Below are 14271 nucleotides of genomic sequence, written 5' to 3'. Positions count from 1 at the left end.
ATGAGAAAATTTCTGAGTACATGACAACATTAGGTCATCCTGTTCAAGTACATGGCACAATTTGGGTACATGTCAAAGTGGACAATCCCAACAACAACCATTTGAGTACATGTCAAAATGAACCATCCGAGGCACAACTATTCAAGTACTCCTTTCGTCTCAAAATAAGTGACTTAACTTTGTACAGTACAAAGTGACGGAGGGGGTACATATCAAACTGGACCGAGGAAGACTAGTATATGATCTGTGGTCTTTAAGTGAGATATGATCAACTCCAAAATTTCATATTTAGGCAATTCAAAAAATTCTGATTTTTTTAGACAACATACCTGCAGGGTATGTCTACGACTCCAAAACAAATCAACTCAAAACCCGATCTACAATTAGAGATTCAAAAAACACAAATTCCACTATGAATAGTGTCAGCTTTGAGTGAATTGTATTTGCCACTATTCACATCCAAATTTGTCTTTTTTGATTCTTTATGTGTAGTTTGAGGTTGTACATCAAACATGGACATGTGTCTGCAAATATTTTCATAATGTTTGAACATGTTTTGTGTCTTCAAAAAGATTGATCTCACTTAAAGGCCAGATCCTATACTAGTCTCCCCCGGCCATCCCAGGTACAAATATTCTAGTACTAGTACCATGTCAAACTGGGGGCATCCCATGCAAAACATCAGACATATATAAATAGCAAGTTATACGTAACATGACATGATCATTTCTAGACTTCTAGTGCATGAATGGCAAGACTGAGTATGAAGGACTGAAATGATCACCACTTGCATCAGCTTTGCTTTCTTGATGGTACATGACATTCTGATTCCCTAGCCACGTCGAAAATTCTGAAATAAATTCTGCATAAAAACAAGCACCATGATTTAAACCCCGATGAACTGAAAATTCCACTATCTTTCTAATCATCCAATCATAGATTGGTTCATGCTTTCTAGTACACGTAGCTTTCGTATTAGCCCATCCCGGCCGGGACCAAATTCAAATTTGCATTCTTAGCAGCCAGGCAAGAGAAAGCTGCTCGCCCGTCGATGCTTCTCCCCTGGCCTATGAAAGCTCCGCGAAGCCAGAGGACTGTTATAATATTTAATACTTTGGTGCCGTCGGCGTCACTGCACCTGCCAAGCTGCCTGCCATGGAGGAATGGTTCAGCTTGTGCTTCATAGCACTATGCACGCCGCTTGCCCTTTGGCTTCTCAAGCTCGCCGGCAGCAAGAAAGAGCCACAGAAGCACCATCTGCCGCCGCCAGGGCCATGGACTCTCCCGATCATCGGCAGCCTCCACCACGTCGCCAGCGCCCTCCCTCACCGCAGGATGATGGACCTGTCTCGCCGGCACGGCCCACTGATGCACCTCATGCTAGGCGAGGTCCCCACCGTGATCGTCTCCGGCGCCGAGGCGGCGGCGCTGGTGATGAAGACCAACGACCTCGCCTTCGCGGGCCGGCCGCAGAGCGCGACGTCCGACATCTTCGGCTGCGGCGGCAAGAACATCGGCTTCGCCCCCTACGGCGAGCACTGGCGCCAGATGCGCAAGGTGTGCATCGTGGAGCTCCTCAGCTCCAGGCAGGTGAAGCGCATAGAGAGCATCAGGGCGGAGGAGGTGGGCAACCTCCTCCGCTCCATCGCCGCCATGGATGGCGCCACCGTCAACGTCAGCGAGAAGATGACGGAGCTGAGCAACGACATCGTGACGAGGGCGGTCTTCGGAGGCAAGTTCACGCAGCAGGAAGAGTACCTCCGCGAGCTGGATGAGGCGTTTGCGCTGGTGAGCGGCTTCTCCCCCGTCGACCTTTTCCCGTCGTCGCGGCTAGTCCGGTGGCTCAGCAACGACGAGCGCCGCATGAGGAGGTGCCACGGCCACATCCAACGCATCATCGCCAACGTCATAGACGGGCGCAAGGCCGGGCGAGCCGCCGCCGACGAGGAGGATCTGCTGGATGTGTTGCTCAGGCTGCAACAGGAGGACTCGTTGGAATTCCCTCTAACCACCGAGATCATAGGCGCCGTGTTGTTTGATTGTGCTTTCCACGGCCTTGGTTTACAGGACATATTTGCAGGTGCCACGGCGACCATAGGAACCACCTTGACGTGGGCTCTGTCGGAGCTTGTGCGCAGGCCTGAAACTATGGCCAGGGCACAACAAGAAGTCCGAGAGGTTCTTGGCCAAGACCGGGCTGTCATTACCAATAACGACCTCGCTAAACTCGACTACACGCAGATGGTCATCAAGGAAACCCTCAGGTTCCATCCGCCTGCTTCTCTAATTCCCCGCGCGTCCATAGAGGATTGTACTATCATGGGTTATGACATCCCCAAAGGCACCAATGTATACGTTAATGTCTTCGCGATTTCTCGAGATCCTGCATACTGGAACAATCCTGGCGAGTTTATGCCAGAGAGGTTTGAGAACAGCAACACAAATTACAATGGCTCCTACTTTGAATTCACTCCCTTCGGCGCAGGGCGGCGGCAATGCCCCGGGATTCAGTTTAGCTCGTCAGTCATGGAGATGACACTAACAAATATTCTCTATCACTTCAACTGGAAGCTTCCTGATGGTGCTAGCCCGGTTTCGCTTGACATGTCCGAGAAATTTGGGCTTGCAGTAAGCAGAAAGTATGACCTGAAACTTGAAGCTACTCCACACGTCTGGTTCAATGCTATGCGGTCGAAGTGATAGGGAAAGCTTGCATATTCATGTGGAAATGCAACTTAACATACCTACAATTTCAGAACATGTCAATGATGTCATTATTGCAGTGTATGGTTGTACCTTTATGCAATAGAATAAGATAAGCTCATTGCAAACATCGTGTTCTCGTATCAACAAAAACATTGTGGTATCGTACTGCTTTATCTATTATGAACTTCTGAATAATCATGACAGAAGATCATGTAGAACATGGCTGTATTAGTTCTGTATGTTCTTATGAACTTCTGAATAACACATTTACCATTATTTAATTACCGCACGACGTGCTTATGGAATGGATTTATTTAGAGAATATGATTTGTGGATTAGCAATATATATATATGTGTGTGTTCTATGCAATTTTCATATCAGTGAATATGCTCAGCTCATATATCAGTGGTTGCCCGGTCCAGTACAGCTCTTGATATTTCCCCATGCAGGGCACCTATCTTAGGACAACCGACACACTTGACTGTAATATAATAGCAAAATATAACTGAACTTATTTTACATTCCTGAAACATACCAGATTCTATAGTCCAATACTAACAAGTAATCTCAGCCATCTGAGAGAGACTGAGGAGCAATGTTTTTTTTTTTGCGGGATGACTGAGGAGCAATGTTGAAAGTCAATGAAGATCATTTTTATCTACCTCTCAGTTGTGTCGAAGCAATATATGTTCCTGAGCATGAGAATACATTTCCAGAGCTCACCCAAGGTTACTATCAGGCTAGAGCAAACTCTTCGCTTTGCAAGTTCCTAACGAACGTCACGCCGAGTGCTGAGCTGCTGCATATTTTGAGTTTGCGGCTGCTAAAAGTGCCGCGCCGATGCCCGAGCCGTCCTTGGTGTGCTCGACGACAATGTGCTCCATGTCCTGTGGACCAAGCAGCTCCGCCATAGCCTCAACCATGTACAACCTGTACTGAGGGTAATTCTCGTAAAGTCCGCCGTCCATCGCTACCACTGTTCTTCTCCCCAAGATCAGACCCTTGGAATCATTCTCCATCTTCTGAAGAATGCCAGCAATGCCGGCACCAGCCAACCGCCCACCTCTCTTGACGATGCAATCGGAAACTTCTACGATAACCCTTCGTGCCGCTACAGAAGATTGGTTGACCTGCAACCATGGTTATGGACAAAATTGCACGCTCAAGTACTGGCTGTCTTAGTTGGCCATATATGACTGAATAAGTTTAGGAACTTACCCCGATGATATCGCGCAAAATTGATTCAACTTCTCCAAGATCATCGGAGTTATCTTGTTGCATAGCACACAAATGCGGTGTTCTACAATCGTGTTTGCGGTTCAGCTTAGAACGGCACAAAATTGTGAAACGAAAAGGATAATGTGGACTCTAGAAGCTACAACGTGGAATAACTTGCCTTAGAACAAATGGCTCAGTTAGTTTGTCAGCGAACGAGTGACCGAACAGATCAGACTCTTGAGCCATGCTGGCCAGCACCCTCCGAACAATTTCTCCAAGGTACATCCCGGAAATCGTCTTCTCAAATATCTGCATGTATTGCAAGCTTACCATGCCATCAAAATAAACACATGAACGGATAGGCGAGCAAACCAGAGGTGTTTTACCTGTTCACCAGGATTTATGCTCTCAGCATCCATGTCCCTGTCAAATTCAGTTAGTGGAAGACCATCTGAAAAGGCTCCCCACTCAGTGTTGATAATCTGCATTTTACAAACTTTAACCAACTCAGTGTGCTGGCATTTATTCTCTTATTTCAAGCAATGAAATATTTCACTGAAATTTTATGGCTATGTGGATCGATTGGTGCCTCCTTTTCCAAAAAGGAAAGACTTCATTTGCTCCACTCACCCTTTTTTTTAGGCAAAGCAACGTTGGAATGGCATGCATCGAATGTCAGTTCAGTACGGAGTAAATAAAAGATCTGATCTTGTTGCAGCATACCGTGTTTCCTGTTCCAAGCCCGAGGTGTTGGAGCTTTGGGATGGACTCTGTTCGCTCAATGTAGCAAGCATTTGTGCCAGTTCCCAAAATAACCGCAACCATCACATCCTCGTCCCAATAGTGCGCTCCAGCTAACGCTCCAACGGTATCATTTACCTGTTAAGTGTGATTCACTTGCTTCAAACCATATCATATACCTTTTGATGTGAAATGATGTTGTTTCAGACGCATTTCAGCCCGTGCCAAAGCAGAGCACAAGCAAAAAAGCAGAGTTCAGTATCCACTATGGTAATTGGTATCCCATTTGCTTTGCTAACCATGAAGTTTGCTGTCGCTATGTGCATTTTCCGATACAGAATCCGGAAGGCAATGAAGCTCTTCCCCTTATCTAAAAGTAATAGTACGAGTTTTGATGGTTGCTTACCAGAGCAGATACACTCATGTCAAGCCCCTGTCTTTCCATGGCGGCATTCAGACAGGCAACCACATCCTTCCCGGCCTGTGAAGACCAACATATTGCTTTATTGTTAGCATGAATTCAACTGAAAAAAGAAACTAACATGCTGATCCATAAGCTATGTCCAGTGGGAAAAAATATTCTTGGTTCAAGCAGGGAACTTTTGGTCTTGCAACTCTTGGTACTAGAAATAACTAAGTACAACACACAAAAATGAGAAAATTGTATTCGGGAAAAGAAAATCTTACAGTCCCAGAGACAGCAAAACCCTTGGTCCACTTGATCAGAATGCCAGAGTCAATGGAAGTCTGCTTCACCGGGAAGGAGAACGTAAAGCCTATCTCCCTTTTCCGGCCCTCCTGAAGATGAAAATTACCACCCTCCTTCGCTACAAAATTCGATAGGCGGGCCGCAATAAAATCGAACAGCTCCTGTTCAATAGCGACAATCGCAGCGTCAAACATCAAACGTGCTCCGTCCATATGCAATTATATGCTAATTCTGTAATCACTGTAAAACCTATTTTTCTTTCTGAAAACAGAGCCAATTAGCTTATAAGAAAACAAATCAATGAACCGGCTACCTCGGTTGTACCATGCATGATTTCCTTTGGGATCGACACTTGCTCGGACTCGGTGTCGACGACGCGCCCATCTTTTCCCCCCAGCTGCACCCTCAGCACTCTGAAGTTGGTGCCTCCCAGATCCAGAGCATAGAACAGCCCTGTTTCACTCCTTCAGCACAACAGCGGTGATGCAGAAATCATTTCATGTACCGAACTGAATTAACTGACATTCATAACCAGATCAAATCTAGTGGCTCACGACACTCACTAAGTCCAATTTACAAAAACTAATTGGTGGACTGAATTGACTGAAGAACTCATCAGTTTACTGTACCAACCACAGTAACTGAAAGTCAAATGAGGATCAGTTACCCGGTGGGGAGCGAGTAGACATAGCTGGGGATCATCTTGAGCTCGCCGGCGCCGTCCACGGCGAGCCCGGCGCGCATGCCGGCGGCCATGGCGCCCGCCACGTGCCGCAGCAGGGGGAGCGGCGTCGCGCACTGCAGCCTCAGGTCGTCCAGGATGGGCGCGGCCGCGGCCGCAGCCACCTTGGAGCACCGGAGCGTGACGGCGCCGGCGCGCCCCTTCCGGCGGTGCTGCGCGGCGGGGGCGGCCCGGTACGGCGAGCCGACGGCGGCGGACATGTCGAGGCTGGCGGGGGGATGCTGGGAGTGATCTGTGCGGCGAATGATGGGATGGAATCGAGGAAGGTGGCAGGAAAAAAGCTCTCTTGTTGCCTTTTTTAAGCAGAGATAAAAATTGCTTCTTTGCGCGCTCCGCTCCTATTTGTCATCGAACAAGTAAAAACATTTTTTATAGACACGTCAGCTTTTCTACAGTTTTGCCGCGTCAGCATCTGGCATATTGCAGTTATTTTTTTGAATTGTCTGGATTGCTTACCATCTGGCATCTTGCAGTTCATAGTACTTTCTCGGTCTGGAATTTCTTTTTAGTTGTTGATTGTTTTTGAGATAGCTAACCGCTTAGTCCAAGCGGTCTCGGTCTGGAATTAGCTGACATTCAAACGGATGTATGTATCTAGACGGAGGAGTTTTATATAATTATGAGCTGAGAGACAGATAAACATATCATATTTTAGAAACATCGAGTATAGCTGGGTTTTAGCATTTGTCGAAAACAATGAAATTTTAGCTTCGTATAGAAGATTGAATTTTTCATTGAATTTCTTCAAATTAATCTTTTTTCTTAAATACATTTCCATGCTTTTCCATTTTGTAGATTTTATTCATATTTTATATTTTAGAATTTTGTGTGTTTACTGGTATGCCACATGTGTGAAACCGCTTTCTCTAGGACATATACCAAATATATACTGCTTTGACAGGTCTAAAGTACTTAAATTTTATTATGTTCACTAAATTATTACCCAAAAAATCATTTTAGTTTTCTTGATTTTCTCTGGTTTTTTCTAAAAAATCATTTTAGTGTCCGTAGATGCACATTCGTCTCGCCAAAGTCGCGAGAAAGAAACCAAATTTGGAGGTCAAATTAAGTAGTGGTGGTGTTTGTTTCTCATCTCTTTTTTTTTTTTGAAAATCAGGGGCCTCCTCCCGGCTCCAATTTCATTCAAGAAAGAGAAGCCAACCGAGTACCACAACATCCAACGACTAAAAGACACCGAAACTAAAAACAGGTGGAAAACAGCTCGCTGCAAACCTTGTTTTTTATCTTATAAAATCATTTTTGGCAATGCTATTTTTTTAAATACTGCTGTTTTTTTCTTCATATTTATGCATGTAGCTGAAACGTCTCATTTGGTCTCATGGAAAGCAACGACCAACTGTAAAAGGTGTGGAACCCATCCCAAGTGGCCATGTGATTGTGCACGAGATCGACGACAGGTCGGGCCAGTCTTTCCAGTTCTCTTCCTCACCCAAACGAAAGCTCAACGCGTATCCAGTATCTGGTGCACCGGGGCAATTTGTGCTACCGGTGCACCGGTCGCCAGTTGCACATTAAAAAATGCTCGAAAAAATCCGAAAAAAAACTAGTGCATTGACACAACATGAATGTATGTTGTCACAAAAATTTCGATAAATATTCAAAACATTGCTCGAGATACATAAATAACAAATTTGACACTGAATAGTACGTAACACAAGTTGGGCTTCAGTTCTGGCCCACTAGCACATTGACGTCAAATTTGTCATTTTTGTATCTTGATCATTGTTTTGAATTTTGATTTGATTTTTTGTGACAACATACATCGATGTTGTATTGATACACTAATTTTTTTCCAGATTTTTTTGAACATTTTTTAGTGTGCAACGGGCTCCAGTGCACCGGTAGCACCAATTACCTTGGTGCACCAGATACGTTCCCCGAGTATCCAAGCCTCGTGTCAGTAGTAACATTTTTGAGGTAATATGACCAGAAGTCATCTTACCCTAAATGTTCAGTTTGATACTATAACTTTAAAAATACGAATTTATGGTAATCTAACTTGATGTATGGTGCAAATACGATGCTTTGGGTGTACACCTTGCCTTGCCAGTGTGGCAGTGGCCCACCGGTCTTTGACAGTAGAATTATTTTCTGATAAATCCCTGGATTTATTCTAATTACGCAGAAAAGCTTAGGTGGGACCAACCTGTCAGTGAAGAGTATGAAGAGAAAAATTGTATAATAATCTGAGAGGCAACATTATTTGAAACCGAGATCTTCTGGGCGCTCACGTGGAGAACTTTTTTCTTTTTGCGGGGTACGCTCACGTGGAGAACTACAGCGCCAGCTTCAACCAGATGCTACGTAGGAATAACTACTTCTTATATCCCTTTACTTAGAGCACGAGGCCATCAGCTACGATGCGCTATGCTACTGCAGCCCAGTTTACACCTTTGTTGAAAAAACATAGTAGATGCTATGTAAATTATGATACCCCTCGGAAAAAAATGTAAATTATTATCCAAGTAACAAAACAACTTTTAAATATTCGTGTGTTATAAATATTGTAAATACAAACAAAATAAGTTACTTTTAAAATTGTCCATGTATTATTTCCATATATTTCTGAATAAAATAATTATTTGTAAAACTAAAATTCAAAAATATATTTAGTTATACAAACATTTCAATAACAATACGCACATTTTTATAGTTAAATTTCGTCACAATGAAGAATATTCATAATTTAAATTTTAAACTGTTAATATGGATATATAATCGGGTCTAATATTTAATTTAAATTATATAATTTTTTGAACATAAGTCATGAGTAAAATTTTATATACGTCTTAAATAAACATATTAAAATTTTGGATACACTAGACATATTTCTTTAATAAACATTTTAAACGCCCATATTAACTAAATATTTTTTTTATAATTTACAGGTTTATTATTTTTATTTAATAATCACCGATTGTATGTATCATACAAATATATGAACATAACTTTATTACCTACATTTTACAATTATCTTAAAGAAAATAGCGTGTGTAAAATGGCCGCAGTTTCTGCAGCCCGTCTAAGCTCTGCATGTGGCTTGGTTCAGTATATATCGTTACCCACCATAGTAGTAGATAGAGAATATCAATGGTGTAGTGCCATTAGCGGGTCGTTTGTTGATCCCGGGTTCGAGACCTGGCGGCCCCATTTTATTGTTATTTTGCTCATTTATGAGCAGTACACTAGTCATTTCATACGCGTGTTGTGACTCTATCTGCACGCTTGAGTCAAGTTAGATGACCACAAATTCGTATTTTTAAAGTTCTAGCACCAAACTGAACATCCAACGCAAGTTATATGACTCCCAACGATATTAGCTCAACATTTTTATATAAGAAATATCGGAACTGTGCTTCCCGGTTTCACGTTTCTTTGGTTTCCGGTTTTTTCATGTTTTTTTTTTCATTTCCAGTTCTTCTTAGGAATTTTTTCGAGGCAAATTAACATGTGATCTCGTTTCAAAGATCTCGACGTGATTTTCTTTTCCAGCCAAACCCAACGCTGAAAGTGATTCGTGATTTGAACACACAGTACCTCTAACTAGTGATTTCATGACGTTGTTAGCTCCTAAGTTAATATCGTACACTCTTGTTCCAGGAAAAGAAAAACAGTTCTCCACGAGAAACAAATCTTTGAGTACCTCTCCGCCTAGCCTCTCCGCCCCACCGCCGGTGGCCACTCCGGCCCCGGCGTCCACGATCTCGTGCCTCCACCAGCGCCCTGTGACGATCCGGCCTCCTCTCACTCGCAATCTCCCAGATCAATTTTCTCCATATCCTTCCTCCTCCTAGCCACCAATGTCGCTCGCAGAACTCGACTTTGACAAGCGGCAGGACTTCGCCTCAGAAATCTGGAAAAAATGGGGTGTCCCAATCAACCACGATGAGGATCAAGAATCTGAAGCATTCCCATTGGTGGCCGAATTCACCAGATCTCGTCTGCGGCTCACGGAAGAATCGGTTAGCACTATTCTCTTGGCTTGTTTTGGAGGTAGAGCATCACTTTTTAAAGTCAAGTTGCTTCAGAATTGGTCTTTTAAGTTTATTGTCTCTTCCAAAGAAGTGGGATTCTCTATCATCAAGGGAGATAACATTTCACTCCCTCTGCTTAATGTTAACTTCCTTCTCTGGGGTGAAGGAGGCCCCAATTCTTGCTGGGAACTTGATCAATATCTCCAAGAAAAGGAGGACGAGTGGACACATGTTTTTTGTCGTCATCCTAGGAAATCATACATTGCAGCTCTTAGATCCCCAGCTATTTTCCCCGCTCCTGATCTTGTTGATCATCGTGATTCACGGGATCGTTCATCTCAATCATTAAGTCACGCTCCATCAACGGGACATGATGGTCATTATGGCCATAATGGTCATTCATCAGTTGCTATTGATTAGAGGGCGGGATCACAGCAAATTCAAACTAATCAACAGGCCTTCTGTGCGCTGTTTGCTCTTTGGCCATGCGAGGCCCAATTGCTCTAATCGCATTAAGTGTAGGTCTTGCAAAAAATGGGGCCACATTGCTAAAAACTGCTTCTCCGCGGCCCAGCCCAGACAGACGCAGCCCACCTTCACTTTACCGGTGCAGCCCTCCAATTTTGCTGGCCCATCCCAGACGATTGCCCTTCCGAGGTACCCCACCACTGTTCCCGTTGCGGGTTTGGCAGGTGCAGTCAATCAGCCATCATCTCCTGCACGCCTCGATTTTACCTCCTCTGTTCCTTCCCGAGTTACCTCCCTCCATTACTCCGCCTCTCACCCCTCTGCTGCACAAAGATTGCTGGCCGCCACCATCCCCATTGCCCGGAGATCCCAGCTCCGCTCCTCTCCCTCCCACAATCCAACAAAGAATACCATCACCATGGCTTCCTTCCCTTTCTATCCCTCCCCTTTCCTCCCCCAACCATCAGAGCATCACAGTTGAAGGGAGGCCAGCCATAGTCAAGGTGTTGTCGGCGGCGCCAACACCACTCCATGAAGATTGGGCCATCATCTCTATCGTCTCTATGCCGAATCTGCCTGTGGAGTTCAACACGGTGCGCGAGGTACTCACTGATTTTCTCACTGACAGAGGACTAGGGTTCAAAGAAATTACTCAGTGTCCTTTCGGCCAAGCCTACATTCAGCTCAATAGTGTCTTTGATCGTGATGATTTGGTAACTCATAGCCCACATCAGTTTACTGATGTCCATGTCATTTTCCAAAATCATGATAAGGGGCTGAATTGGAGAAAGCTTGTTCTTACTAGAGAGGTCTGGATTCTGCTTTGTGGTTATCCGTTGGACAGAAGGAACATTTCTGAAATTAATGATGCAGTCAGTAAGTTTGGGAAGTTTGTGATGTGGGATAGAGTTAGAAGTACGAAAGCCAACCAAATGGTGAAGATAAAGGTGGAAGAGTTGAGAGATATACCTTCCAGTATTGTTTTTGGAGATGGGGAGCATGCTAATTCACTGACAGTCCCAGTTGTCATTCTGCAGCACCATGTTCTGGGGGAAGAACCACAGGATGAGGATCCTATCCCTCCATTTGGCAATCCCCATCCTCAACCAGCTCAACAACATCATCATCCAAATCAGCATAACCACTTCCTGGGCCCTCTTCAGCATCATGAAGTGGTTCCACCTGAGAATCCTCCACTGGATCTTAACCTGGCTCTGCACAATGAAGATAATGAGGATCAAATGGAAGAGGAAGAAGAACCAGAAGAGATGCCTGACTGGGTCCATTGGGCAATGCCTGGAGGTAACCCAGAGATTGACCATGAATTACACCCTGGTGAATTTCTAGAACTGCAAGACTTGATGGCTCCCATGGAGGAAGGGCAGCCACCACAATTGGAGCATGTCCCACATAGCAGCCTCACACTCTCTCTTGGGCAGTCTGACAGCAGTGGCAATACTGGAGCATCTGTGGCTGGTCCCTTGGCGCCTCTTGTACCAGATTTGAACTTGTTGAACGAGCCCATTGGGCCAATACAGGAGCAAGCACCTGTCGCTTTAGCTGGGCCCATTGGGCCAATTCAAGAGCATGGACCACCTATTCTACAAGATTTGCCTGCACAGGCCCAGGAGATGGCACCCATTACAGATTTATGTCTGAACCTGATGCTGGTTTCAACACAACCTACTGATATGGATTACAGAGATGACCCTATGCTACTGGAAGCCAGTACAATGACACAATCTCTGCACATGACCTTTATCAAACAGAAGCCAGCTGAACCCCCCTGCAGTTGTTACTGAATAAGATATCAATCTTATGGATTTACAACCCCAGTTGGTCAGGCCTGAGGACAAACAGAATGCTCATGAATATGCCAACAATGCTAACTCTCCTCTGGCCACTGCTGGTATTGATAAGTCAGCTACTGCTGGAACCATGGGTGAGTCAACTTCATCCTCTGACCTGTCTGCTCCCCCTGGCTTTCCATTTCCTGCATTCCTTCCAACCAATGATCTACTTTCAGAGGCAGCAGAACCACTGATGTTGTCTTCTGATTTGAGAACAGAGGAAACCTTGGACAAAGATCTGAAGACTGAACTGCTGGGTAAGGAAGGTGCTAAAGTCTGGTACAGACACTTTGCCCCCTAACTAATGAACAAGCTGCCATCCAGGTACCTGTGGATTGGATTAATTTTCTATCAGTCACTTTCCTTACACCTGACAAATTTGATTGGGCAAAGAAATTTGTTAACTCAACAATCTAGGAGATCATTACTCAAGGAGCCAGCACTACTACTTTGCCATTTGTTATTCCTCGATCTTGTCCTCCTCTGGACTCAACCCTGTCTTTCTCACAATATTTGGCACAGGAAACACAAGGGCAAGAAGTCAATTCCCCTGCTCCAGCTGCACCTCTTCTGGCCCCAGCTGCTGTTTCTACTTCAACCATGCACAACATCAAGAAAAGGAAGGAAAAGGTCCCACTTGTAGAGACTGAGGTAAGAAGAAGTTGTCGTTTACAACAGCTAGCAAAGAGTTATAAGAAAAAAGTCTACATGGATAAGAATTGTCTATCCTGTCGTGCTTTACCTCCTCCAATTCCTGCAAAAGTGATTAAAAGTCTTAATACCACTTTTTGCAAGGTGGCTGCACAAGATACTTCAGAAGAGCTACTGAAAACCAAGCGCAAGAAGAGCAAAAGCAACCCAGCTGCAAAGGAGGACACAAGAGCCAGCTCCATCAATTGAGATTCTCAGGCATCTTCAGTTAGACACTAAGTTCTCACCCATGAGTTTCTCTAGCTCTCTCTTTTGGAAACTCTCTTGTAAAGATATCCAAGGTGTAATACTTTTATGGAACAGAACTAGTGGGTCCTTTGTAACACTTGCTGCTTTTGGATGTACTGCTGTTAGTTATCACGACTTGTTTATGATGCCTTTCCTAGTGTTATGTATCTGGAGGTTATGGTCTGATTGGTGGATGATGGTTACTTTGAATGATATCCCATTTCTCTGGGACAACCCTCTCTGTCTTCTCAAAAGTGGTGCAGCTCTTATATTGAATAAGTTCACAGCTAAATTTTACCTGAGTCTATGAATAGAGATTGGTCTATTCTTAATTGGAATATTCGAGGTCTAAATGACCCTAAGAAATGGACAGCTATCAGAAATAAGATTGAGGAATCTAACTGTGCCATTCTATGTATTCAAGAAACCAAGAGAGAGGTTATTGATAGCAGATTTCTACAAAATTTCTGTCCAAAACGATTAAACATATTTGAATATCTTCCTTCAATTGGAGCAGCAGGAGGACTATTAGTGGTCTGGAATGAACACATCTTCCAGGGTCAACTGTTTCATTCCAACAGCTATTCTATTTCTGTCTCTTTCACCTCCTCCCACAATGGAGATAGTTGGATTTTGACCAACATTTATGGTCCTAGCCAACAGGAGGAGAGACCACACTTTATTGAATGGTTTAGGCAGTTTCAGACCCCTGAAGAAAGCAAATGGCTAGTACTTGGAGATTTCACACTACTAGGAAAAGGGCTATAGATAGGATTGATTCTAATGGCGCACCGTGGAAGCAGTGCGCCACTACTATATACTAATGGCGCACCTGTTTGTGATACGCCATTAGTGTGGAAGACACTAATGACGCACCGTAAACAGGGTGCGCCACTAGTATG

The 14271-nt window shown here is 44.2% G+C and overlaps 2 protein-coding genes across 2 annotated transcripts; one reads left to right on the top strand and one right to left on the bottom strand.

Moving 5' to 3' along the window:
- Positions 1-1046: 1046 nt before the first annotated feature.
- Positions 1047-2831, top strand: LOC123186916 (desmethyl-deoxy-podophyllotoxin synthase). Its single transcript, XM_044598650.1, has 2 exons — positions 1047-2037; positions 2068-2831. Exons 1-2 carry the CDS (start codon positions 1156-1158, stop codon positions 2698-2700), a joined length of 1515 nt encoding a protein of 504 aa, XP_044454585.1. The 5' UTR covers positions 1047-1155; the 3' UTR covers positions 2701-2831.
- Positions 2832-3209: 378 nt separating this feature from the next.
- Positions 3210-10881, bottom strand: LOC123186854 (hexokinase-4, chloroplastic). The gene is made up of 11 exons (XM_044598532.1): positions 10872-10881; positions 10707-10780; positions 6043-6455; positions 5689-5839; positions 5354-5536; positions 5073-5147; positions 4649-4804; positions 4312-4407; positions 4104-4234; positions 3926-4007; positions 3210-3837 (listed from the first exon to the last, which is right to left on the bottom strand). Exons 1-11 carry the CDS (start codon positions 10879-10881, stop codon positions 3487-3489), a joined length of 1722 nt encoding a protein of 573 aa, XP_044454467.1. The 3' UTR covers positions 3210-3486.
- Positions 10882-14271: the final 3390 nt, after the last annotated feature.

Source organism: Triticum aestivum, chromosome 2A (assembly GCF_018294505.1).
Source record: "Triticum aestivum cultivar Chinese Spring chromosome 2A, IWGSC CS RefSeq v2.1, whole genome shotgun sequence".
NCBI lineage: Eukaryota > Viridiplantae > Streptophyta > Magnoliopsida > Poales > Poaceae > Triticum > Triticum aestivum.
Note: the sequence above shows the minus strand (reverse complement) of the source record. Positions and strands in the feature narration are given on the sequence as shown.

Excerpts from the sequence above, each read along its gene's own strand:
- LOC123186916 (XM_044598650.1), top strand. The coding sequence starts at position 1,156 with ATGGAGGAATGGTTCAGCTTGTGCTTCATAGCACTATGCACGCCGCTT. Across the intron at positions 2,038-2,067 it reads TCATAGGCGCCGTGTTGTTT|GACATATTTGCAGGTGCCAC; the intron begins GATTGTGCTTTC and ends CTTGGTTTACAG.
- LOC123186854 (XM_044598532.1), bottom strand. Across the intron at positions 4,235-4,311 it reads GCATAAATCCTGGTGAACAG|ATATTTGAGAAGACGATTTC; the intron begins GTAAAACACCTC and ends CAATACATGCAG. Across the intron at positions 3,838-3,925 it reads TTTTGCGCGATATCATCGGG|GTCAACCAATCTTCTGTAGC; the intron begins GTAAGTTCCTAA and ends CCATGGTTGCAG.